The following is a 26892-nucleotide window of genomic DNA, read 5'->3' on the forward strand; positions in this document are numbered from 1 at the left end:
TTTATTCTATCCCAAATGACCCTACCCCTTACACAAAGGGACATCACTCATACAAAAGGGGCAATATGTCTGCTGAAAAATTTCCTAAAAGCTATTCCATTTAAATCTACCCTACCTTAAAAAGGTAAGAGGAAGACATGTAGTTGAATTATTTTTCTGGTGTGTAGGGGTGAATAAAAATTTTTTTTTATTAACTTGATTATTTTAAACTTTTATAATTATTACACTTTAGAATGTTCTCCCACCCGATTAATTTAATTATAATAATATTTTTTATAGGAAAGCTTAAATACAGATAGTAGCAGTAACCATTGTAAAATTTTACCTGAGCTTGTCACTTTCCAAGATTTAGGATTGAGCCCAGGACTGCATAGATTTAAGTTTGTTAGTTTTAATTATCTTACCTGAATTCAGAAATTGTAAAACATTGCATCACTTTTCCACCAGTGGCAGTGTGTCCAGCATTAAGATTTTATGTTGGGGTGGGTAAGTGTACATCCATAGTAAGGTACACAGGTGAGACACTGTAGTCTCCTTAGCACTTTTTATTGAACTTATAATCTTTTGTTGCTTGAGTCAATATGATTTACTATGTTTGTCATAGCTTACTTACAAGTGTAGTGATTGGGGATGGTAGGTAGGTCTGTTACACCCTCAGCCCTTTGTGTTCTGTTCAAAATAGTACACATTTTACTAAAACGTAGTACTAAAACAAATAGTACACATTTTACTGACACATGATACTAAAACAAATTATACACATTTGATTAATACATAGTACTAAAACAAATAGTACACACTTACTAAAACAGTCTAAAGAGCACTCACCATTATGTATCATTGCTCTCTCACCTCTGTCTGCATGGGTTCGAATCTTGGGTTTAGCAAATGTGGGTATGTGAGAAAGCTTGCCAGTAGCTACTTGTGGGTTGGTGGTTCTTTCCATGGTTTTCCCGGGTTCTTCCTCCACCATTTATTTGGCTGCCATGTATGGCCTATCTTGTGCTGCAAAAATGGCATTTAACCCTACAACAGCAACAACTAAATCAGTACTAAACCAGAAGGTACACATTTTACTGACACATAATACTAAACAGATAGTACACATTCTTTACTAAAACACAGTACTGAAACAAATATCCACATTTTTACTAAAACATAGTACTAAAAGAAACCTGAAGAAAAATAGCAATTGTAAGTAAATAAAATTGTAAGGACCACAGACTACCCTTTCTCAAAATCAGACTTCTGTAAAATTTCTTAACTTTAATTTACCTTTTTTTTACAGTTGGGGTATATTTGATGTGGATGATTCCTGTAGTGGAGCACTGCACCTGGCTCACACAGGAAGAGTGGACAAGAATCGTCTATGTATAGATGGGTCGTCAGCAGGGGGATACACCACACTTGCCTGTCTGACCTTCAGATCTGTTTTCAAAGCAGGTAACTACCTTGATGTTGTTGTTTACAGATGCTGCATCTAAAATTGTTTTTCTGCAAACAGCTTGAAAAATATGGATAAAGAGTTTTCCTCTGTTAACGTCAACATTGCATTTCAATGACCCTCCAAAGTTCAGGGCTATGGTAATGTAAAGTTTTGGCATCTGAAAAGAGTGTCCAGAAGTTGTTATAACCCTACAGGGGTGACCTCACTTGAATAATCACATGTTACTGATATTGGTCATAATTTGCATTCATAATTTGTTTCTGAAATAAAAAAAAATGAAGATCATTTAAGGTAGAAAAAAACTTTTGATGATGCTAAAGGAATTATTCGAGACAAATTACAAAAAGAGTTCTTAACCAGAAATGAATTTGTTGGTTTGAACTTGGAAAACCATTTAATGTGATGTTTCAGATTTTAATATTATGAGGGCTGTAAACCATTGAGAGTGTGTTGATTGCAAGCTCTTTGTGTTACAGCTGAAAAGAACAGGCGAAATTATTAAAGCTTATGTAAAAGAAACCTTTTTTGTCCATGAGTGAAGACATTTGCATCAAATTTCATATGCAGTTTTCACTAAATGTCCTATATTGTCTACAATTGGGCTGAGGTACCTTCATATTTTTTCTCAAACCCAAAAGTCAGAAATCAAGGTCACAGGAAATAAATTTTGTCATTTTTGGGTTCAATATTATAAGACTACTTTCTTCAAGTTTCCTACACCAAACATGTCAGTGGCTTTTACCATGATGCTATTCATGTGAGACAAAAAGAACTGTGGTTTAGGTGAAATTGCCTCATACCGTTACATTTAGTAGCAATAACTGTCATCCATACTTGACACTGCATGTTGCTTTCATTAATACATTCTGACCAGAATATTCAAATCAGTGGAATAAAACTTGATTCTGAGATGATCATAAATAAGAGTGGGATATGCCCGAAACCATAGTGCGATTTATTGCAATATACGAAACCCATATTGCAGCATATATTACAATACACTAACACTTAACGAAAACAGTCAAATAATCAATGTAACATTTACTACTGAAAAAGAAAACATCTCAAAGTGATGCTGTCTTGTGAGACTTAAAATGTTAGTCAAAAATGAACATTTGAAATTAACATAAAAATGAAACAAATCTTCAGACATATGAAAGCAGTGAATTTATCAGCAAATAAAAATCTCAATGTCATTTCTAGTCTCTCTGTGTTTTAATTTAAACTTCACAGGAATATTGTTTTAAAAGTTTCCACACATTTGAATAATAGTTTTTAAATTTTTGTTTAGCAAGATGCTAAATAAGTAACTGAATATTCTTCTTGAGAAAAATTAGCATATTGACAATATCTGAACTCAAAGCAGACCCCGGTGCAGTAACATTGTCTCCTGTTATACTATGGACTCTCAGAGCACAGTAGTGGCAGGAATATATAGCCTTTTCCTATCTAATTGTGTAAGGAGTGGAAACTTGTAATGCTGAGCTTTCACATATCAAAGGATCCCCACCCAGAATTATTAGGGATTCATTCCTGAACAAGTCAACCACAGGCTTCACTTTGTCAAGTCTGGATTCAGTCGGCTTGTCAAGGCAGAAGAGGGCTCCTACTTTCAGAGAGAACTGCTTCATCTGATCTAACTTAGTCAGCTGAAAATAAGATCAAATGAATTTCAGTAGGTCAACCCCTTTCAAGGCTTTCATTCATATTTTGTATAAAAGTTGGAATGTAATTGTGAAATGTCGCATTAAATATGGCTTTATTGGTCATTAAAAATTTTACCTGGGTGGGGTAATTGACCAAAAGTATTATTTGCATGTAGTGTAAATAAAATTTTAAAAAGGGAATCCTTTTGGAAATACAAAACATAAGCAGATAAACAAATATTGCAGATTCAGTTGTAATCAATCTGGTCATGGAAGGTAATGGAACTTGCAATGCATACCATGCCCTCTAGCAGTGCCCTAAGTGGAACTAAATTTTCAGATGAAGTATCTGGGCTCAGTAATCCCAAATATAGCAACAAAGTAACAAAATAGAATAACTTACAAGTGTAAGTGATTTCTGACAGGGCTGGATCTACAGGAAGCTGTGGCTGAGACGATGACAGTTGTGGAGTTGTGACTGTTTCTCAATATTACTAAAGTAGCTTGACAAAGTACCGTGCAATTAATCTAAAGTACATATATAAAATTGTACATGTATTAATTACTATTTTGAGACTTTTTATTCCTTTTATGACTTTAAATTTTTTTTGTAGTAAAATTTTTAGATCAGTGAAACAGTCAAAGTTATTTTATTTATTTCTAGTATATTTGCCTGCTTGACAAATCATCAACAAAAGCCTTTTTTTGTTTGTCTGACATCAGGGTCATTATCCTGGGGAGCTAAGGTAACGGACAGAAACTTTTTCTATAATGAAAGTATGGATGATACTGTTTGCGTCTTCTCCGAGCTCATAGTTTTCGTAGTTTCTTAAAGCAGAAGCAGTCAATTCATAATGTCCTCGTCAACATTTTCCTACAACAATGAACTGATGCATTGCTTCTCACATGCTTAGTAACTGAAGCAGCACAAACAGCAGGCTGTAATTCCAGGAACCTTTCAATTATGTCTACAGTGGAGTTCCATTTGGTGCACACATCTTGAATCAGCTTTACATTTTTAAGTCTGATCAATTTAGTTTGCCTTCAAGTACAGCAGCAGTTGTATTGCTCCTGTGAAAAAAAATAATACAGTCCTAGAATTCTTGATACGTCGTCGATATTTAACACTTTGCACACTGCTAGGTTTAGAGTGTCAGCATTACAGCCTATATGATGGTTCCATCCATACTTTGAAGCAGCCACAGCCATACTAGGGGCTTTGTCCATAAATAAGGGAGGATTCTTACAGATATTCAGTTCCTTAATAGCATATACTAATACTTTAAATGTTCAAGCCTGTGTGCCTATATGTTTTCTAATAATAGTAGAGGATAATTATGATGAGACTTTAGTACATTCAGGTAATTGTTTAACATGTTCAGCAATGTCTCTTTTGTAAGCCAGTATGATTTAGAATGATTTATATTTAGAACTGTATTTCCTTGGAAATGAGACAGTGTGCATATGTAAATGTAATTGTATATAGAACAGTTTTGAAATTGCTACCACATGGCCTGGACATATGGTAGTTACTGTACTTTGCACTTATCAGGTGTTAAATGAGGCAGATAACTGATTTTTTTTCTGGCCAAGTACTGACAGTAGATAGGAGGATATAAATGCACTCCAGATAATGTTGAAGCCTGGTGCAGCTATATTAGCTGCATATGCTGTGGGAGAATTTGAAGGAGGGGGAGGGTGCTGCTGCTGAAGCAGATGAACATGGAATTAAGCTATTGTACTTCCTCCTTTTGGGGAGGCAGAGCGTGAGTTTACCCTTTTGTGCAAACTATCTAATGCAGTACTGCATTTTGAGTTGGGTTAGTGAATTTTCTAATTCTTTGACAGTACAGACCCACCTCTGTTGGTGTATCAAGGTCCACTCAGTTTGCTCTACATATGATTGCCAGTTAACAGTACAGAATTTAATCTACTGGCATATTATGTGACATAGCAGCTGCGTCTATGCTATTTTCAGTCAGATAATTTTAGACATGGGTAAATATGGTAGAATTCAGACTAAACTGATTCAGAAATTACATGTATAATATTTTTTTGCAGGAGCCAGTCATTATGGCATTGGTGACTTAGAGGCCCTAGCTAAGGATACACACAAATTTGAAAGTCGTTATTTAGACAAAATTATATCTCCCTATGAGGAAAAATACTACCACATTTACAAGGAGAGATCCCCCATAAACCATGTGGAGAAACTTGACTGTGCTTTGGCTATCTTCCAGGGAGATGAAGACAAGGTGAGATTCTAACTGTATAAATCATTTTATATTTACTTTATGCAGCATTGTATTGCAGTGTCTGGTGTCTTCATCAGCATTATTGGAATAACGTAATGTTGGTGTTAGGTGTGATGTGTACGAGTTGTTCTGTGTGATTGCTAGATATTGTTCCCAACAAATTAGAAAAGATAAGTGGTGGTATTGTATGTTTTTTACCACACACCCCACTTATATAATATGGTAGAATAATGCTTTATCTGTCCTTATATCAATAACATGCAAGTCTGTCCATAAATATATTTGTTTCAAAACAAACCTATTAATGTGTTCATGGTATTTCAATTCACCTACATGTGTTGAGAAAATTGCATACCTGGCCATAGAATACAAACATAAATAGTATAAAAATTGAGAGTAATGAACCTTAGAAACTTTTAGTAGGAGTCTTTACACAAGTTTTACGTAAGGGGCCTGAGGAATATTTTACCTCACAACCTTTGTTTTGAGATGTTTTGGGACAATTATCCAAAACAAACTTTTATTAGACTTTCTTCTGTCAGGTAGAGTCCTGTTCTCAAGGGCTCTAAAAGAAACAGTTGATACAGAGGTAATTGCATAATGACTCTTATGTCTACTTGCAAATCTGATTGTTTAGTTGTCCACTTGGCTCACCAGTAATCAGTAATTACTAATCCACTATGTGTCAGTCAAATCACTGGGCAATAATTCATGCAAATTTTAGTATGTTCACATCTGAAAGAAAGTGCCAAATAATTTACATGGTAATACTAATAGATCTAAACCTGTCTTGAGAGACCACTTCTAGGAGAGAACTCATGTCTTGAGAGACCAGGTTCTCCTTGTACAGATTTAGAGATTATATAGTGTTATAACCTGTTATGAGAGACCACCTGTCAAGAGAGACCATTATGTTTTGGCAGATGGGGTGGTCTTTCAAAACAGGTTCCACTGTATTGATAAATAAATGTCAACATAAGTTCAGGTACAAACTAATGTTATATTTCCTGCCAAATAAAATCATAAAAATTGAACTTTACCTTAAACTTGATAGTCCAAAACATGTCTTAAACTTGATAGTACACAAATTGTCCTAATCTTGATAGTCTATAACATCTCCTAAACTTGATAGTAATTAATTGTCCTAATCTTGATAGTTCATAACATGTCCTAAACTTGATAGTAATTAATTGTCCTAATCTTGATAGTTCATAACATCTCCTAAACTTGATAGTAATTAATTGTCCTAATCTTGATAGTTCATAACAAGTCCTAATCTTGATGGTACACAAATTGTCCTAAATTTGATAGTACACAAATTGTCCTAAACTTGATAGTACACAAATTGTCCTAATCTTGATAGTACACAAATTGTCCTAATCTTGATAGTCTATAACATCTCCTAAACTTGATAGCAATTAATTGTCCTAATCTTGATAGTTCATAACATGTCCTAAACTTGATAGTATATTAATTGTCATAAACTTGATAGTTCATAACATCTCCTAAACTTGAAAGTCTATAACATGTCCTAAACTTGAAAGTCTATAACATGTCCTAAACTTGATAGTATATTAATTGTCCTAAACTTGATAGTCTATGAAGGAAGTGTCTTAAACTTGGTTGTCCATAAATTGTCCTAAACTTGATAGTCTATAAATTGTTATAAACTTGATAATCCATGAATTGCCCTAAACTTGATAGTTCATAAATTGTCCTAAATTTGGTAGTCAATAAATTGTCCTAAACCTGACAGTCCATAAATTGTCCTAAATTTGGTAGTCAATAAATTGTCCTAAACCTGACAGTCCATAAATTGTCCTAAATTTGGTAGTCAATAAATTGTCCTAAACCTGACAGTCCATAAATTGTCCTAAATTTGGTAGTCTATAAATTGTCCTAAACTTGATAGTCCATGAAGGAATTGTCCTAACTTTGGTAGTCCATAAGTTGTCCTAAACCTGACAGTCCATAAATTGTCCTAAATTTGGTAGTCAATAAATTGTCCTAAACCTGACAGTCCATAAATTGTCCTAAATTTGGTAGTCAATAAATTGTCCTAAACCTGACAGTCCATAAATTGTCCTAAATTTGGTAGTCTATAAATTGTCCTAAACTTGATAGTCCATGAAGGAATTGTCCTAACTTTGGTAGTCCATAAGTTGTCCTAAACCTGACAGTCCATAAATTGTCCTAAACCTGACAGTCCATAAATTGTCCTAAATTTGGTAGTCTATAAATTGTCCTAAACTTGATAGTCCATAAATTGTCCCAAACTTGGTAGTCCTTGGAGGAATTGTCCTAAACTTGGTAGTCCATAAATTGTCCAAAACTTGAGTCCTTGAAGGAATTGTCAAAAACTTGGTAGTCCATAATTTGTCCTAAATTTGATAGTCCATGAATGAATTGTCCTAAACTTGGTAGTCCATAAATTGTCCAAAACTTTTTAATTCATAAATTGTCCTAAACTTGATAGTCTATAAATTGTCCTAAACCTGAGAAGCCATAAATTGTCCTAAACTTGGATGTCCATGAAGGAAGTGTCCTAAACTTGATAATCCACGAATTATCCTAAACCTGATAGCTCATAACATGTTGTAAACTTGATAGTCCATAATATGTCCTAAACTTGATAGTCCATAATATGTCGTGAACTTGATAGTCCATAATATGTCCTAAACTTGATAATCTATAAATTGTCAAAGCTGAAAAGAACCATCACTGAAAGTATATATTCTACCTGACTGATTAAACAAAATTATCAAAATGTCATTCTGTTAACTTTACTTTTTTAGGTAAAAAACTGAAAATAATACCAATATAAGTCAGACTCCAGTGAGACAAAACATGAGGTAAAACACAGTCACTTTAAATAGGTTTATTAAGTTACATGGGCCTATACAGATATTTCATATTAGGTATATTAAAAAAGTATTAAGATATTTTTTAGCATTAGCATAAATATAATACTCATTGATATCGATATATGCAGTTTGGCAAATTCTATTAAGAGCAATTACGGTCACACTTTAGAACAATTATGGTCACACTTTAGAACAATTATGGTCACACTTTAGAACAATTATGGACACACTTAAGAGCAATTACTGTCACACTTAATAATTACGTTCACACTTGAGAGCAATTACTGTCACACTTAAGAGCAATTACTGTCACACTACCTTTTTCAGTTTGCATAGGTAATGTCATTATGCAGTAGGGTTGTTATTTCATACATCCACCAACAATAGTAGTCATGTACTCTACAGGTATCAAAAATACTTAATATACAGTATGTGAAAATGAAATTATTAATAATGAATACTTGGATCAATTTTATAGATTGTTCCACCCAATCAGGCTAAAATGATGTACGAAGCAGTGAAAGCCAGGCGTCTTCCTACCATGTATGTCCTGTTTAAAGGTAAGTAGCTTCCATACCTATGAATAATAAGTTCAACACCTGGGAACAACCTACATCCAGCCATTAGTTCTTGAAACTTTTGAACAAGAAACTTGACCTCAGGCCAAAGTCACCAAAACTTGGTTGGTCTATGTCTTGAATTAAAATAACACAGCATTTATAGGACTTTAAAAAAACATTAACTGAATTATTTTTCCTGAACTGTTTCATGTTGCTGGCCTAATTTAAGTCCCTGCAACTTATCAGAATTGGGATTTTAAGCCAGAGTTTACCTTGGAGTATTGTGCTCCAATTGTTTTGAGAATATGGTCCAAGCTTTTGTATAATGCAGTCAGATCCATTGATGATTTCAAATGAATAATGAAGCCTTTATCTGCAAAGGCATTATTCAATATCAGATCAGTATCTAGGGTGTTCCATGATCTACCCAAATATTATTCAACCTCAGATCGGGATCTAGGGTGTTCCTTGATCTGCCCAGGTATTATTCAATTTCCGATCAGGATCTGTGGTGTTTCTTGATCTACCCAGGTATTATTCAACATCAGATCAGGATCTAGGGTATTCCTTGATCTATCTGACTATTATTCAATATCAGATCAGTATCTAGGGTGTTCCATGATCTACCCAAGTATTATTCAACCTCAGATCAGGATCTAGGGTGTTCCTTGATCTGCCCAAGTATTATTCAATTTCTGATCAGGATCTGTGGTGTTTCTTGATATACCCAGGTATTATTCAACATCAGATCAGGATCTAGGGTGTTTCTTGATCAACCCAGGTATTATTCAATACCAGATCAGGATCCAGGGTGTTCCATGATCTACCCAGGTATTATTCTACACCAGATCAGGATCTAGGGTGTTCCATTATCTACCCAGGTATTATTCAACATCAGATCAGGATCTAGGGTGTTCCTTGATCTATCCGACTATTATTCAACATCAGAACAGTATCTAGGGTGTTCCTTGATCTACCCAGGTATTATTCAACATCAGATAAGTATCTAGGGTGTTCCTTGATCTACCCAGGTATTATTCAACATCAGATCAGTATCTAGGGTGTTCCTTGATCTACCCAGGTATTATTCAACATCAGATCAGTATCTAGGGTGTTCCTTGATCTATCCGACTATTATTCAACATCAGAACAGTATCTAGGGTGTTCCTTGATCTACCCAGGTATTATTCAACATCAGATCAGTATCTAGGGTGTTCCTTGATCTACCCAGGTATTATTCAACATCAGATCAGGATCTAGGGTGTTCCTTGATCTACCCAGGTATTATTCAACATCAGATCAGGATCTAGGGTGTTCCATGATCTACCCAGGTATTATTCAATATCATATTAGGATCTAGGGTGTTCCATGATCTACCCAGGTATTATTCAATATCAGATCAGGAGCTAGGCTGTTCCTTGGTCTGTCCGGGTTGTTTTCACTGTCAGATCAGGATATAGGCTGTCTGTTGGTTTACCAAAATTTGGTGCCAAATTGGGATGTAAGTGTCCCTTAATCTACCATGGTAGTATTGAATATCCCATTGGGATCTACACTGTTTTTAGCTGCCTGCAAGTTGTACATAAAGAAATGCAGTGTTGTATTTATCCTGTGATAAGCCAATTTTCTATCACCCACTTTAACAAGATATTTGTGAAAATTCATGCAAGAAAGCCTCATCTAATGACAGGACGCTCCTTCTCTTTTCCTCAAATTTACTGGACTGACCCCTGGGCTTATAATAGGATAAGTGATATACTGTAATAATCTGATGATAGTTCCATGTTTGAGGAATAATTTTTATCATTGCCTCTCAAGGCATGCAAAACAGAACTGAGACGAGATAGTTTTTTTCTTCTTTGCTCATTAGTGTATCTCCCAGTTGTCACAAAAAAATGATACCAACAGATTTCTCAATCGGTAATATCAATGGCTTATTTTCAGATTACCAGTTTTCGGTCTATTGGTCAATACTTTTTATACACACACCATGAGGTGGATTGTATTTTTGCGATGTTTGTCTGGCTGTTCATTCATTTGGCTGTTACAAATTTTGTTTTTTGCACAGTAACTCCAGTTCTTCAACATCAAAAGTTACCAGATTTGTGGATGGCTTGAACTTGGGTTGAGAGGAGGGAGTGGTGAAAGCTCAAAAGTCAGTCACTGACTGAATGAAGGAAAATGGCTTACATGCAGTAACATTAGTTCTACATTGCAGATATGGTCCAAACTTTGTGGATGGTTCACTTGGGTAGGAAAGAAGTCTTTTGATCTCGGGATTAAAAATATCAAAGATTAAAGTCGCTCTGACTTAAAGAAGAAAGATGGCTTATACACACTAATATCAGTCATCAACATGTACCATAATCAAGGTTTGTAGATGACTTAGATGTTGGGTATGTAAGAAGTGTATTGATTTTGGTAAGAAAAGGTTAAAGGTTAAGATCACATTGACTAAAAGAAGGAAAATGGTTTTATGTGTAATAAATTTAGTTCCAGATGGTATAGCATGTATGTGAAGGGTTTGCACATTAAGTTATGGAAATATTCTTTCGATTTCATGATAAAAGGTAACATTCAGGGGCTGTGTCTTGAAAAAGAAAAACTATTTACCCCTAATGACTTCATTTCTTCACCATCTGCAGTTACTAAAGTGGCCTGCAGTTGGAGTAAGGAGGAAGACTGATTTGGGGGTAAAAAGATACAAGCTCAAAGTCAATGTGATTGAAAGAGGAAAAATGGTTTCTATACAGTAACATTAGTTTAGTATCACTGACCAGGACAAAACTTTGGCATGTTGTGCTTTGGTTAAGGAAGAATTGAGTCAATGGAGACAGAGGGGGCTAGAAAACTTCAGCAGGCATGGTTACTGATTAAAAGGAGAAAAGTGGTTTCTGCACACAAAATCATTCGTCACTGATGTACCTTGACCAGAGTTAGTGGATGACTTTCATGTTGGGTAAGAAAAAAGTCTCAAGATTTAGTTGTTCAGTCAGTGTGACTAAAGAATAATTTTAGTTTTAGACCATGTGCTTTGACATGATTTATGGAGTTCTTGCATGGACAAATCTTTTACCCAACAGGTTTTCCAAAATTTGGATTAAATGTCCAAAACGATTACACTGATGTACTCTCACATCTTTTGTCAATAAATGAATACCTTTACTTTGTACATTAATGAAGGCTGTTCCAGTAAAACGTATGTACATTAATGAAGGCTGTTCCAGTAAAACGTACATGTGAACCAGGGAAGGCACATTCACTGTGGAATAGTTGCCCATAGAATCAGTTTAGAATTACTAATCATTTTCATATAAACTACTTGAGTAACCAGAGTACCATGGCATATATTTTTAAAAAAGTGCCATCCCTGGGATCCATATATGTTGAAATCGAACAGCCTTGATGAAAATAAAAAAGCAGTGTGGTTCAGAATATATATGCCATTTGGGAGTGACCTAATGACATGTGACTCACTTCTCTTAATTGATGATAATTTGATGGTACCAGACTGTATGATAACTTGGCTGAAATGAACATAGAATGACAGACAGAGCAAGCATATTTATTTTTTTAATTGAATATATTAGACTTTGACTGCCAAACTATTTGATAGACTGGTAAATAATGTTATCAAAAAGGGAACAAAATTTCCTATAGCTGTCAAAACTTTTCACTTTGCCATCTGGATTTGTAGTGCAGTTTGGTTGCATATAAATAGATTTATTAACATTAGAGGTGTGATTATTTGTTGTGTTGTTAAATTTATTTTCTATACTGACATCCAGCCGCTCCCAACATTTATGATACGTATGACATATAATGAGCTAATGATTTTATTTGTTCTTAGAGCTTCATTTTAACTGACTTTTTGGTGTATTTGCATCTTTCAGGCGAACAGCATGGATTCCGTAAAGCAGAAAACATCCAAACATCTCTAGATGGAGAATTGTACTTCTTTTCTAAAGTTTTCGGCTTTAAAGCAGCTGACATAAATGTGCAGGTGAGTGGTTGAGTACTTTTTGTAGATGGGGGATGAAGGGATCTAATCTTCCTTTATGTAGACAATGTTTGAGGAGGGTGTGATATTATATTGAGACTATCCATCTGTTCCACGTTTGTTTTCTGCACAATAACATCCCTAAATATTATTGGATTTCAGCCAAATTTGATACACCACTAGATGTTGATGAGACCATGGCAGAGTTCGATTTTCAGTATCCTACCTCATCATATAACAGAGTTGTATTCCCAAATTGTCAGTCCCACCCACTTTAGTTTCTGCACAATTCCTCCCTCTTTCTAATTAGTATTAGATTTTTTTAAACTAAATTATACAATAACTGCCTCTCTCTAATTAGTATCAGATTTTAACCTAATTATACAATTAGTTCCTGTCTAATTAGTAATAGATTTTTGAACTAAATGATACAGATTACTCCCTCTGCCTAATAAGTATTAGATTTTAATCAAATTACTTCCTCAGTCTAACTAGTATTAGATTTTAATCAAATTATACAAATTTCTACTTCTGTCTAATTAGTATTAGATTTTAACCACATTATGCAATTACTACCTCTCTCTAATTAGTATATTTCAACCAAATTATACAGTTACTGCTTCTGTCTAATTAGTATTAGATTTTAACCGATTTATACAATTACTGCCTTTGTCTAATTAGTATTAGATTTCAACCAAATTATACAATAACTGCCTTTGTCTAATTTTAGTATTAGATTTTAACCAAATTATACAATTAATCACTCTGTCTAATTAGTATTAGATTTCAATCAAATTATACAATTACTGCCACTGTCTAATAAGTATTAGATTTTAACCAATTTATACAATTACTGCCTCTAATTAGTATTAGATTTTAACCAAATTATACAATTACTGCCTCTGTTTAATTAATATTAGAGTTAACCAAATTATACAATAATTCCCTGTCTTATTAGTATTAGATTTTAACCAAATTAGACAATTACTGCCTATCTAATTAGTATTAGATTTAAACCAAATTATACAATTAATCCCTCAGTCTAATTAGTATTAGATTTTAACCAAATAATAAAATTACTGCTTCTGTCTAGTCAGTGTTATATTTTAACCAAATTATCCAATTACTGACTCAAAAGAATCCAACTATTATTATAGGATTCCAGCTAAACATTTAATTAGGTTGATAAAAATGGGAGTAGCAAAAAGCCTGAAAAAGAATTCTGAAAGTTGCTTTCTTTTCAGTTTTGTTCATTGTATTCTGCCAAAGTTGTGGTATATAAAATAAATTGAGTAAAATGGGCTTTAAGAGTATAGCACATTGACAATCGAAGCAACATTTAGAAACATGCGAATATGGTTTCTTCAGCAGTCACCTGTTTTTGTCAGAATAAGTTACATGGTTCAAATGCCTATTACAATACTAGTTTCTGAAAGACTTAAATTTTCAAGTATTCAGTTAAAAAAAAATCTTTAAGGAATTAAATTTGTAGAAGGACCATTTAAGTCCAGATATGTTAGTGTGCTGAAGGATATTTTTTCAGAAAGACTTTGGACATTTGAGTATAAAAACATCACTTGTCCTGACTCAAACTCCACTTGCCCTGACTCAAACTCCACTTACCCCAAAGGTCCATATTTTACTGTTATCTTACTTGTTTTTGTGGAATTGTGGTGTGGACCTCTGCTTTGAGGGTCCCTAATGGTTTGTATGTTATCAGCTTTCCCTGGTTGATGATTGCTCCATTGGCCTAAGTGGTTAGAGCATCCACTTTAAATGTGGGAGATCACAAGTTTGAACCCCAGCAGAGTCATAAGAGACTTTAAAAAATGGTACTATTCGCTGCCTTGCCCAGCATTCAGCATTGAGAGGTTAGTGTTGGGACTAATTGGCCTGGTGTCGGGTTAATGTGACTGGGTGGGACATGATGCTGTATATCTCTGGCATGATGCTTCAGTGCTAGGTATTACTATAAACTGACAAAGAGCAGATTTCATAGCAGTATGACTGAAAAATTGTTAATGCGACATTAAAAATCCAAACACACACACACGCACACACACTTCAGCCATCTTACTCATATGCTGTTCAGCTGGTAGAATGGAGAATGTATATGTCTGCAATCATGTGTTTTCTTAGTTATCACTGTTATTAACTTTTTATTTATTATTTCTTACTCAAAAACTTGTAATAAAAGGAATAGTGGTATGTATGACTAAAATGAGAAAGAAATTGGACTGGGGTGGGCTTTAGTACAGGTAGGTCAGCAGGTCATGTAGCTCTTTCTTGGGTCTGATCCATCTATTTTTCATTAATTTTTCTAACATGGTCAGTGCTCAGAATTACTAATAAATTTCTTTCTCTTTTACCTATACAATTTCATACTCTAAAGAAAATTGTTATTATTTGAAATAATTTAATTTTGTAAAATATGTTTAACTGATCTGACAGTTGCAAAACAATCTATATTTTAAACATGCTCATGTTACAAAATTCATGAAAAGTTAATAGAATGGAAAATAAAATTATTTACAGTAAATTACATTAACTAACCATTTTTTGAAAGGAATTTTAAATATGTAGGATCAGAAATTGACAAAGATAGATGGGTTTTGAAGCCTAACTATTAATATAGTGGCATTTTTTAGCTGAGCTCATGGCACCAGCAAATTTTAAAATTTATAGTTTAAAAATAGCTTTAAAAATAAAGGGAATTTTTTTTGGGCCTATATCAATACTTTATTGTTGCAGGCAAAAATAATAATGGTTGTTCCAGAGTTTTGTTTTTTATGTTTCAGTTATGAAAATAAGTGGTTTGTTTGGCTTAAAATGTTTTCCACTGATGAATGTACAATTGTATGTGGAAAGGGGTGGTGGTGGTGGACTGAACCTCATGTACCTTCTCTTTATCCACCACTGTTAAATTAAAATTTGTTTTTTATGGCTGGTAGTATTTTACAGCACTTCAGCAAAACAGTGGCTGCATGGTGCTAACTTTAAATAATTTTCCAAAAATGTAACAAGCAAGAAATGTAGAACAATTATAAAAACAATTTATTATAGTAGTATTCCTTCATTAGTATGAGAAATAGAGTAGGTTAACTCCCTTGTTTATCACCCTGTAAACTGTAAAAAAAATTGACCCCTTCGAACAGCCTAATTGTTGAAATTGTAAAAACAAGATGCTGCTTTTTGTTTAATTGTAGCTGTGTATGTTAGAATTTTTTAAAAACTGAAACATTATTTTATGTTGGTTGTGCAGTAAATTTTTAATTGAACATATACATTGCAGTTATTCAGGATGCTGATGTGCAGATGTCTTTGAGGATAAGGAAAACTGAAACTATACACCATTGCTTTTGTATGGGTGATAATGAATGACTTGAAAGGCAATACACAAGAAGACCAGTAATTTTGCCATTTAATATATCAGGCAGGTTTTATCAGTTGTATTATACAAAAATCAAATTATAACAATTGTTTTCTGGTTTGTTTTGATCATTGTTCTCTGATTTTTCTTTACAGTTGCCCATAGATAACTTGTAGTGAGTTATAGATGGATCAGACAAGGAATTGACACATCACCATACACGACATACCCTAGCACATGCTGATAACTATGGACCACCAACCAATACTACTGCTGGCAAAAGAATGAACTTTTTGCGATTTACACATGCTCTCTCAACTTGTCAGACATTATGGCCTAATGTACATCACCTGTCCCACTGTCACTGTATATTACATTCAAATTCAAATGTCATAAGTAAAATATTTGAAAATCATTTTTAATGAAATTTTCAGGACGCGCCAAAAAAAAGCTATGCTTATTCACACTGAGTAACTACCAGCATAAATACATTGCATTTATATGCTGTGGTGCACTGACAAGTAAGACACAGTTATCTCTGTTTTGGTGATAGGTTAGTTGCCCAATCAATAGAGGACCAGTAATTGAAATGTAAAAGGAATCGGCAAAGAATCTTTCAACATTGGACAAGGCAATCAACTTATGAGATTAAAAAAAGACTTACCAGAAGAAAATGGGACAATCATTATTTTTACATAAAAAACAAATGACCATTTAACATATGGTGCAAAGTCAACTTCTTAACTTGAATTCTTACCTATAGTACTGTTGGCATGATCTGCCCCATCAGACTGCTTTAACAGTAATATTTTAATGACAGTGTTGGGTAAAATGCAACCCATTGTAACTGACCAACCAAGGGAGGAGAAAAATATCAGTGGTAAAACTGAGATAGCTTTTATTGGGGGGAGGCTAAATTACACAAAGGAAATGGCAGTACAAAAAACAGGAAGATTGTTGGATGTCAAATATGACTGCAATGGATGGAGGTGGTCCATATGGGAGGTTACTGTATTGTCAAATTTTGTATACCCTATGATATTTAGTACACCATCAATCCATAAAAGTAATTTTTTGTATTTTGATGTTTTCGACAGGTGAGCTTTTTCCATTATTTAGAAATTTTGAATGATTCTAAATACTTAAGAAAATTAAACTTTTAATGAACACTTTTTCCATTAGTTTTCTAATCAAGAAAAAAGGGAGAATTTTTTTAAAAATAACATTAAGTAAAATGACAGCCAATTAAATTTTAATTGTCTTGCTCATGTATATTTTTTTAATAATTTGTTTGGACACTATATACATTCCCGTGTTGTCTCTTTAGCTACTTAGTAGTCCATCATTATTTCTTCATGTCTGATTATTTCATTTTGACCACATGATATTGTAAAATGTTTGGGGTTTTTTGGTTGAAATTTTATGTGTGTTATCTATGTCATCTTCAGCAACAAAGTTTACCTTTTCTTGTGATCACAGGTTTTCTTTTACAATCACTGAGCACCATTCAAGTCTGGGACATGTGTCCATTTGCTTCTGTGATGCATGTTTTGTTTGTCTACGAACGTAACAAAGTTATTAAAGTTTCAATCGTTATTCATGCAGAGGTTATTTTATTGTATTTTCAGTATTATTAGTAGTAGTATTATCAGTACTATTATTATTATTATTATTACTAATATTGTTATTTAAATAGTGTCATCAATCATAAACAGATTACTTAGTATCCATCATTTTCTGTGAATTCATTATTTTTCATGGGGGTACCAGTTTTAGTGCACTTCAAGGTTGCTAAGAACCCAGAAATTCGAAAATTCAATGAAGAATGATCCTGCTATAGAAAAAATAGGTGCCCCTCCCCAATCCGCAAAATAATTATCTACGAAAATGTCATTTTATTTCTCTCCAAAACCACAAAAATCAATACCCTATAAATTAAATCGATTCATGGTATACTGATGTGCAATTCACAAGTACATGTAGACAATCCTTGTTTTGGAACATGCATAATAATTATTTGTAAATGAGCTAAAAAGATAGTCACTAACAGTTAAATCAGTGCGTCCAAAGTACAAATATTTTGTTTGATACACCTGTATAATATCTGTACATTGATTTTTTTGTTGTATATTCAAATTTTTGGATATTTAAATATTAAACTTCAGTGAGGTTTTCTCAATTAGCATTAAAAGTGAAACAAAGCATTTCATTCTTTTGAAAAGAAGTATCTATTTTATTTCATTGCTAGTGACAGAAATTTACCAGTATATTTACAAAAGCCATGCATTTTTGATCAAGTGTGTGAATTTATGACCCAATGTTTGTGAAATTGTTATTTTGTTGTATTTAGAAATTTTAATATACAATATTTTTATATCACAACAGAGCATGTTTTGTGGTATTATTTCAGGAACATACTGAGTTGGCTTAATATTAGAGCATTCATTGCTGAGAAGAACATTGTGGTAGAAGTTGAGAGTACATTTTATCATTTATTCTTACAGGACTTCGTTTTTCATTAATAGTATCGATGCTTGTGAAAATGGTGGTGTAATTTTATCCAGGAAGATGTACATCCAAAAACATATCAAATTTAAATCTACTGACATTTATGCAAGTTCTAAATTTTTTGTCTTTTGTCTTTAACTGTTCAGGAGTTAAATTCTGTGTTTTCTGTATCTTCTTTAAACCAGAAAATTCAAATGTCAGAATTTGAAAGGAGTGTTTGTTGATTTTCCATGGGGAAGCCTAAGTATGATATTGAGATTACAGTTGTTCTGAACAGTGAAGATTTAAATTGTGAATCATGATTAATTTCCTGTTTAATATTTCCAGTGCTTCGTGGTTTTTCTTATATGTCTGCGTTCAGTTTACGTTGCATTAATAAAATATAAAACTTCAGGCCTTGCATCCGAATGTGTTACTTCTATAGATATCACATTTTTTAGCCATCTATAAGTCTTCTGGTAACTCTAAAACTCTTTCAGAAACTGCTTATACTTGAATATATGCCTTTTGAGGGTTTTCTCTATTTAGCATATACACTTCCTTAAGGTTGAGTCCAACTGCAAACAACAAAGATCCTGATCTGCCATTGCATAATGTGCCTGCATATCAGGGTCTATGTTGTTTGTTCCACTGACTACTCCTAAAAAATAGCACAGACACAGATCTGCTGGCGCATTATGTGATGGCAGATCTAGATCTGTGCAATTTACAGTTGAACTTGTCTTACAAGTGAGTACATATATTAATGACTTTTTTGTAGCTCCTTAAGTTAGCATGTGTTATAGCAATCTATATATTGTGAATTGTTCACAATCTATTGTCTGTAGTCCCATGGTAGTTACAATAACTCGGTAAAACATCATAGTTGTAATCCAAGTGTTGTTGGTTTGATACTAGTGTAGTAGTCAAATTTATATCTCTCTGAAAGTTTCACCAATTCCTTCCCTGTCGGAAACTACTGGTTAGCCAATTCTTTTCCTCTCCAGCTGAAAGTAACCCCCACCCCCACGGGAAAGAATTGACTAGATGATTCTTTTCCCCATCCAAAACAACAGCTACATGAAAAGGTACTTTTCTTCCATTTCCACAAGATGATATAGCAGCCAGTAATATGTTTAATGAGTAAATGAGACCCAGTCAATGAACCAGCTCTGTACATCGCTCAGCATTACCTCTTTTCAGCTTCTCAAGAACCATTGGAATGAAGGCTTTTCAGTTTTGTATTAATGGCCACCATTACAAAAAACATAAATCTATTAGAATTACTTTCAATAGGCTACAATTAATTTGACCAAATTGGACTGAAAGTATCCATGAAATTCCTTTCAAATTTGTCCAAATGATATTTATCCCCCATCCAACATGGCCGTCTTTACTAAAACTAGAAAATAATTGGACAACTTCTTCTAAAACAAACACTCAGCAGAATTTGACAAACCATCAGTGTATAAAGATACATAGTTTAGTACCAAATGGTGCTGATCTGTTATCCAGGATGGTTCTCATTGTTACTTAAAATTGAAAAAGCTGTTAACTTCTCTGAGACCTCTTAGCAGAATTGGACACAAAGAGAATAGAAAGCACAGATTGAACAAACGGTATCCAGGTATAAAGACCTTTCAGATTTCTGCAACTGGTGCGTATCCACTATTAGATATGGTCATCAATATTAAAGTACAGCATAATCTTGGAACCTTGGCTTCTCAAAGGGAGATGGAGAGAATTGTGACAAACATGTTCCTGTCTTAAAAGATTTTTAAATTTTGTACACATGATACCACTCCACGATACAATATGGCCATAATTACAAAAGCATGGAAAGAGTTGATTTACTGTTTTTTTTAATTTTTAAAATCTCTATATAATTTGTGTCCTTTGAAGACCTTTCAATTATAAAACGGGTGATTTGTTTTGGTATCGGATTTGGCTGAAGGTACCACAAATAGAAACAACTTTAAAAGTCTTTCTATGCATAACCAATGACAGAAATCTAATAAATTTTAACAGAAAGCATCTTACTCACCTAGGTTTTATGGCCAAATGCTCTAGTATTTGGCTATTGGGCAGATGTCAGTCTAGGCTAACGATGTCAAGACCTTTGTGAAGTTCATTATTAGAGTTACAATCCTTTTTCTGTCAATTTGAATCTTTACCAAAAACAATATTTCTGTTGCCAGTATAGCTTGTGAACCATCCAACATATCCTGATGCAGTTATCTATGAACACTACCTTTTGGAACTTTTTAGCAGGTTTTATATCTTTAACTTCATTTTGAAAAGAGTTATGGGCCTTGTCTGACAATGCATATTTTCACTTCAGGAGTAACTATCATAGTTTGGAAACTGTTCAATATGTCCAGATGCGGTTGTGTGATATGCCTTATAGGGGTTTTAGTATTTTCATTTCTTTCAGTGATATGAGCCCTGTCGGTCATGCAGGCCATGTATTTTTATGAGCTGTCTTGATGAAGGACAATCTTGTTTAAGAAATTTTTACAAGCATACCAAATAACTTCACGATAACCCTAACTAAACATCTTTAAGCAGAAAATATTATCTTGGGGCAAATAATGTATATACCTAAGTTTCGAGAGTGTCTGCATGTTCTAGTACCGTATGTGAGCAGCTACCTAAACATTTTTTGGTGATGTGGACATAGCTGTGGTAGTATGGGCACTGAAATGTGCAGGCAGGCAATAGTTGTCTTATCTCACATAAAGAGGTCCTAGGTTCGATACCCAGTATGGAGCAAATTATTGAAATTGCTTGTTTAGCACTAGGGTGTCAATATTTGTAGTAATCAAGGTCCCTAGATTCATCATCCATAGGGATTTTAATACACACACACACACATACATATATATATATATATATATATATATATATATATATATATATATATATATATATATATATATATATATATATATATATATAGTCTTAAGAGTAATTCTCCTTATGCCAGTGCTAGGAGTAATGTGACATTACTCCTTTATATAAATAAAACCTAACTAAACATTTTTCAGCAAATAAATTTACCAGCAAATCCTTCATAAAGTATCATACATACTCGCTCATAGAATTGGGTCCAAATGCCAACAATGTTGACCCATATCTGCTAACGCATAATATTCAGGCATGTTTTAATATCACGTTTAGTGATTTTGGGATTATTAATATATTTTTAATTTGGGTGATTGTGATTAGCACTTACGTCGTTGTTAATGTTGGTCCAAATCGTTCTTTTTGGTTGCATAATGTTCAGGCATCTCATGGACTCTTGTTTTTTCTTGTAAAAAACCTGCAAGGTTTTGATTGAATGAGCTGAATTCAAATTTATTTGAATGTTGAGAAAGATAAAGCTTTACATAAAACTGCATATTAATGTATAAGAAAGTTAATTGAAATGGTCAAACAATGAGTCGACTAATGTTGGCACAGATAAGTTGTACATGTGTGCAGTGATTGTATACTAGCTTTTTAGGCTTTTTTCATAATATTTAACAAAAAAAGGAGGATTGGTTTTAAGATTCAGGTATATAACAGGTAAACCAATGCTTCTATTTTTTTCTCGTATCTAACAAATCATTTCTTAAAATTGCAAAAACACTTGATTTTATGGTAATTAATGATTCATTTAATTGACTAATGAATTAGAAGATCACCTTAGCAATAGATGGCAAAGTTGTCATTAAGACTCAAAATCTGAAGCTCAAAAATAATGCCTGCTTCTGCCACAAACTTCAGTCACAGATAAAAATATGTTGCAGGTGCTTTCAAATCTTGATTGCTCCAGTAGCCTCCCCTACTTACCAAGACCTGAACTGGGCCCCTTAGTCATCAGGCTATCTGAGCACAACATTTTATACTCAAGATGGCAGCATGAAGTTGCTAGTTACTCAGACAGATTTAGGCAGGTAAGTCGTGTGCAGAAAATTAGGTAAAATGACGAGTCAAGTTTATTATTCGACACTTCTTTGTAAAGGTGTTGAAATTCAAAGTTTTTGCAGGTCGAGTCTGGGTTTAGATTTTGTTTTCAAGATGTTTTCTGACTATGAAATAAGAACTTGAGTGTGGACTTAAATGCTTTATTCAGAAATGTTACTAGAGTGAATTTAACAATATGACTCTAGATAAGTTAGTCAGAACTCTTGAGGGGCCCCAGATGGCCTAATATTCTAAAGCAATTGTCTTTACTGCATCTTCCTCCACCAGCTATACTGGCTGCCATGTATAGCCAATCATGCACTGAAAAATGGCATTGAACCCAAAACGACAAGAACAAAACTCTCAACATAAAAGTTTAGGAAATGTTGATGAAATTTGGCTGAGGTGAATATGCACCAGAATAGTCTGGAAATTAACCTTTGAAGAACTGGTTTTATGTTATGGAAACTTGGGTTAGCTCAAGACTTGAGAACCACGGTTAGGCTAGAGAAGACCAGTGTTTTATCAGTTCAAGCCATAAAGGACAGAATATGGATGAATGCATATTTACAAGTGAAGTTTTCTTCAGCTATAACAACCATTTTAGCTTTGGTTGATAGGGCTTGAATCTCTTTGCCTAAGTTATGTCTTATTTACTCTATGTATTTTATATTTCACTGTCTGATTTTCTTAATTTTGAAATTACAACTTGAACAGAATGTATGTAACTTCTTAATTCTATTTTATCTTCAAGAGAAAATAACCTGTTAAAGTTTCTTTCTTCCTTATAACCTTTATTATTTTCAATTTCTTTTAGAATAATTTATATTTCCTTTCTAACCTCAGTATTTCTTTTGAATTATTGTACTTTCTTCCCATCTGTGTGGTCATACATTTATGTTGAGAATCTGTTTGCAGTTGTTGTTCTAATGGCTAATTTGTTTAATGTTTGCATCAATATTCATCTTGAAATTCTTTTTGGCTGACAAGCTTTAGGTTGTACTTTCATCATTTGGTGATATCCATATAATTCCTTCTTTTATCCAACCTAAAAAATTACTTCCACCTGTTTTTGTAGCTGTAGAACTTGATGCTAAACCATTTTTTGGTTTACCTTTGTAGGAAATTTGTATCAGTTGTCAGTATATTGGTATAACAAAAACTTTTAATAATTGTTTTAAATTAAGTATACTTGTGTCATATTGACTTCATCTGTATGTAACTACAGCTTCATATCATTTTCTGTGTCGAGTTTGAGGAGTTTCAAAATCATAATTAGATAAATTAACAGCAGATGGTTCATCAGTTATTGCATATTGCATGAATAAATCATCATCAATTACATCAATCAATGCATATTGCACCAATAAATCATCATCAATTACATCAATCAATGCATATTGCACCAATAAATCATCATCAATTACATCAATTATTGCATATTGCACCAACACATCATCATCAATTGCATCAGTTATTGCATATTGCACCAATACATCATCATCAATTATTGCTTATTGCACCAATACATCATCATCAATTATTGCATATTGCACCAATACATCAATTATTGCATATTGCACCAATACATCATCAATTATTGCATATTGCACCAATACATCATCATCAGTTATTGCATATTGCACCAATACATCATCATCAGTTATTGCATATTGCACCAATACATCAATTATTGCATATTGCACCAATACATCATCAATTATTGCATATTGCACCAATACATCATCATCAATTATATTAATTATTGCATATTGCACCAATACATAATCATCAATTACATCAATTATTGCATACTTCACCAATACATCATCATCAGTTACATCAATTATTGCATATTGCACCAATACATCATCATCAGTTATTGCATATTGCACCAATACATCATCAGTTACATCAATTATTGCATAATGCACCAATACATAATCATCAGTTACATCAATTATTGCATATTGCACCAATATATCATCAATTATTGCATATTGCACCAATACATCATCATCAATTATTGCATATTGCACCAATACATCATCATCAATTATATTAATTATTGCATATTGCACCAATACATCATCAGTTACATCAATTATTGCATACTTCACCAATACATCATCATCAGTTACATCAATTATTGCATATTGCACCAATACATCATCAATTACATCAATTATTGCATATTGCACCAATACATCATCATCAGTTACATCAATTATTGCATATTGCACCAATACATCATCATCAGTTATATTAATTATTGCATATTGCACCAATACATAATCATCAATTACATCAATTATTGCATATTGCACCAACAAAATGCTCAACATAAATATCTTCATCAAAAATATTCTCAAACCACCTTGAATACCTGTCATTTTGCACTATTTATTATAATAAAAAACTTACTGAAGCAGAATATTGTTTTTATAAGGCAAAATAAGAAAGAAGCGGATGGAAGAATATCAACATTACATAATAGTATAGCTTATGAGAAAATATACAAGGGAATACCTGATAAACTTAGAATGGTTTGGAAAGAATGGATGGAAAGCCAATTAAGAAAAGATTTTAAAAATTTTAAATTCAAGATCTGCAAAACAAGATATAAAGCAGATTCTAGAATGTGTCAAAATCTTCAATGATAAAGTTAGCAGATTTAAAAGCTTAGACGTTTTTATTGTTTTATTTTCATTTTAATGCATGTAATCATTTTTGACCTGATATCACCGATCTTGAGTTTGACCAGCGAAAGCATTTCTTCTGATGTTTAGGATCAGAAAAGTAAAAAGGGCAGAAGGAAAAATATGGTATTTATTGAGATCTCTTTCACCAAAACCTTTAGATATAGTAAAGTTCAACCATCTTTTTTTGGAATTCCATTAATGGAACAATTGCAACATAGTTCACGACTTCATATTTTGTTTCATCATATGTAAAATTCTAACTATTGTTAAATGAATTAATTTGGTATTTTAAAACAAGAGTTACAAAAAATGTGTTTGTTGAACTCAGAAACGATTTTTTCGTGCTGAATTTCTAGCATTATTTTGGTCTGTTGTTGTTGTTATAGGGTTTAACGCTATTTTTCAGCACAAGATAGGCTATACATGGCGGCCAGTATTAATGGTGGAGGAAGAACCGGGAAAACCCCGGAAAGAACCACCGACCCACGAGAAGCTACCGGCAAGCTTTCTCACATATCCACATTTGCCGAGCCCGAGACTCGAACCCACGCAGACAGAGGTGAGATGGCAATGATCCGTGACGGACAGCGCTTTAGACCACTCGGCCACTCGGGGCCCCTATTTTGGTCTGCATTTATTTTGTGTGATTTTTGTGTATTACTTGGTGCTAAAATAAATTTATATTTTATGATGAAAGGAGACGGAAATTCGAGTTTGTCCATTGGAAATCTGTCCACTGTACTGATTTTTACATTTCACTGCTGACCTAATTATTCTTTCTAGTAGAATTCTTTGTTTCATCGGGTAATCGACTGAAAGCTGATGCAGCAGTATCAGGATAATCAACTTCATGACTTGCTGAAAATTAATTTTTGTTAATCTTTGACATCTTAAAGATCATCCAAAAATGCTGAACTTGATCATAAGAGCTGATTTTCATGTTGGATGACAAACAGTGAATTACATTGTCTCATTTGCCATTTATTACTGCACAATTCTAATTTTAATTCTGCTTTTATCACAACATTTCTAGACATGGATTTAAATATCAAGTAATTAAAGTGGTTCTTTAGGAGGTGGCGTTTTGTGCAGGATAATGTTAAACTATATCAACATAACCCTAATACAATAAATAAGCTATACAGTTTTGTTTGAGGTACTTGTATCATCTTTGGATTTTTTTAAAAAAACAAAATGTTATCTATTCTGCTATTGGCTTTTATAAAACTCTTGTGAATGCTTTCAAATTTATTTTCCAAGTTCAATTCAACGTGGAATCTTTCTTTTATTTAGACACCTTTTTCGTGATTTTGTCAACCTTGGAAATCTTTGTTTTTTCGTCATCACCATTATTCGGCAAGAAAATTAACAATCAGATTAAACATGATTTCAGCGTTAGTTGAAAATTATTCACCATCACGTTTCAGCTAAAAACAAATTCTAATTACATTTCAGTCCTAAAGAGCAAATCGAGAAACTTGATAAGAGAAGCAAATAAAAATTCTAATAAATATAAATCAACTTGTTAGTCAAAGCCGTTTAGTTCCGACATCGGATGTTTGAGATGATACCACGTGTACCACCATTTTATCTAGCATTACCACCTACCATCA

General features: G+C 33.3%; 1 protein-coding gene across 1 annotated transcript in view; it reads left to right on the plus strand.

The window, feature by feature from the left end:
* The window catches only part of LOC149804927 (uncharacterized), a 47775-nt gene extending 28732 nt beyond the window's left edge, over positions 1-19043 (plus strand). Inside the window, exons 9-13 of the mRNA XM_089945944.1 lie at positions 1289-1443; positions 5155-5348; positions 8691-8772; positions 12666-12775; positions 16298-19043. Coding sequence (XP_089802070.1) covers positions 1289-1443; positions 5155-5348; positions 8691-8772; positions 12666-12775; positions 16298-16318 — 562 coding nt within the window. The 3' untranslated portion in view covers positions 16319-19043. The remainder of the gene's footprint in view (positions 1-1288; positions 1444-5154; positions 5349-8690; positions 8773-12665; positions 12776-16297) is intronic.
* Positions 19044-26892: the final 7849 nt, after the last annotated feature.

This window comes from Sinohyriopsis cumingii, chromosome 2 (assembly GCF_028554795.1).
Source record: "Sinohyriopsis cumingii isolate HCF-2022 chromosome 2, ASM2855479v2, whole genome shotgun sequence".
NCBI classification, from domain to species: Eukaryota; Metazoa; Mollusca; class Bivalvia; order Unionida; family Unionidae; genus Sinohyriopsis; species Sinohyriopsis cumingii.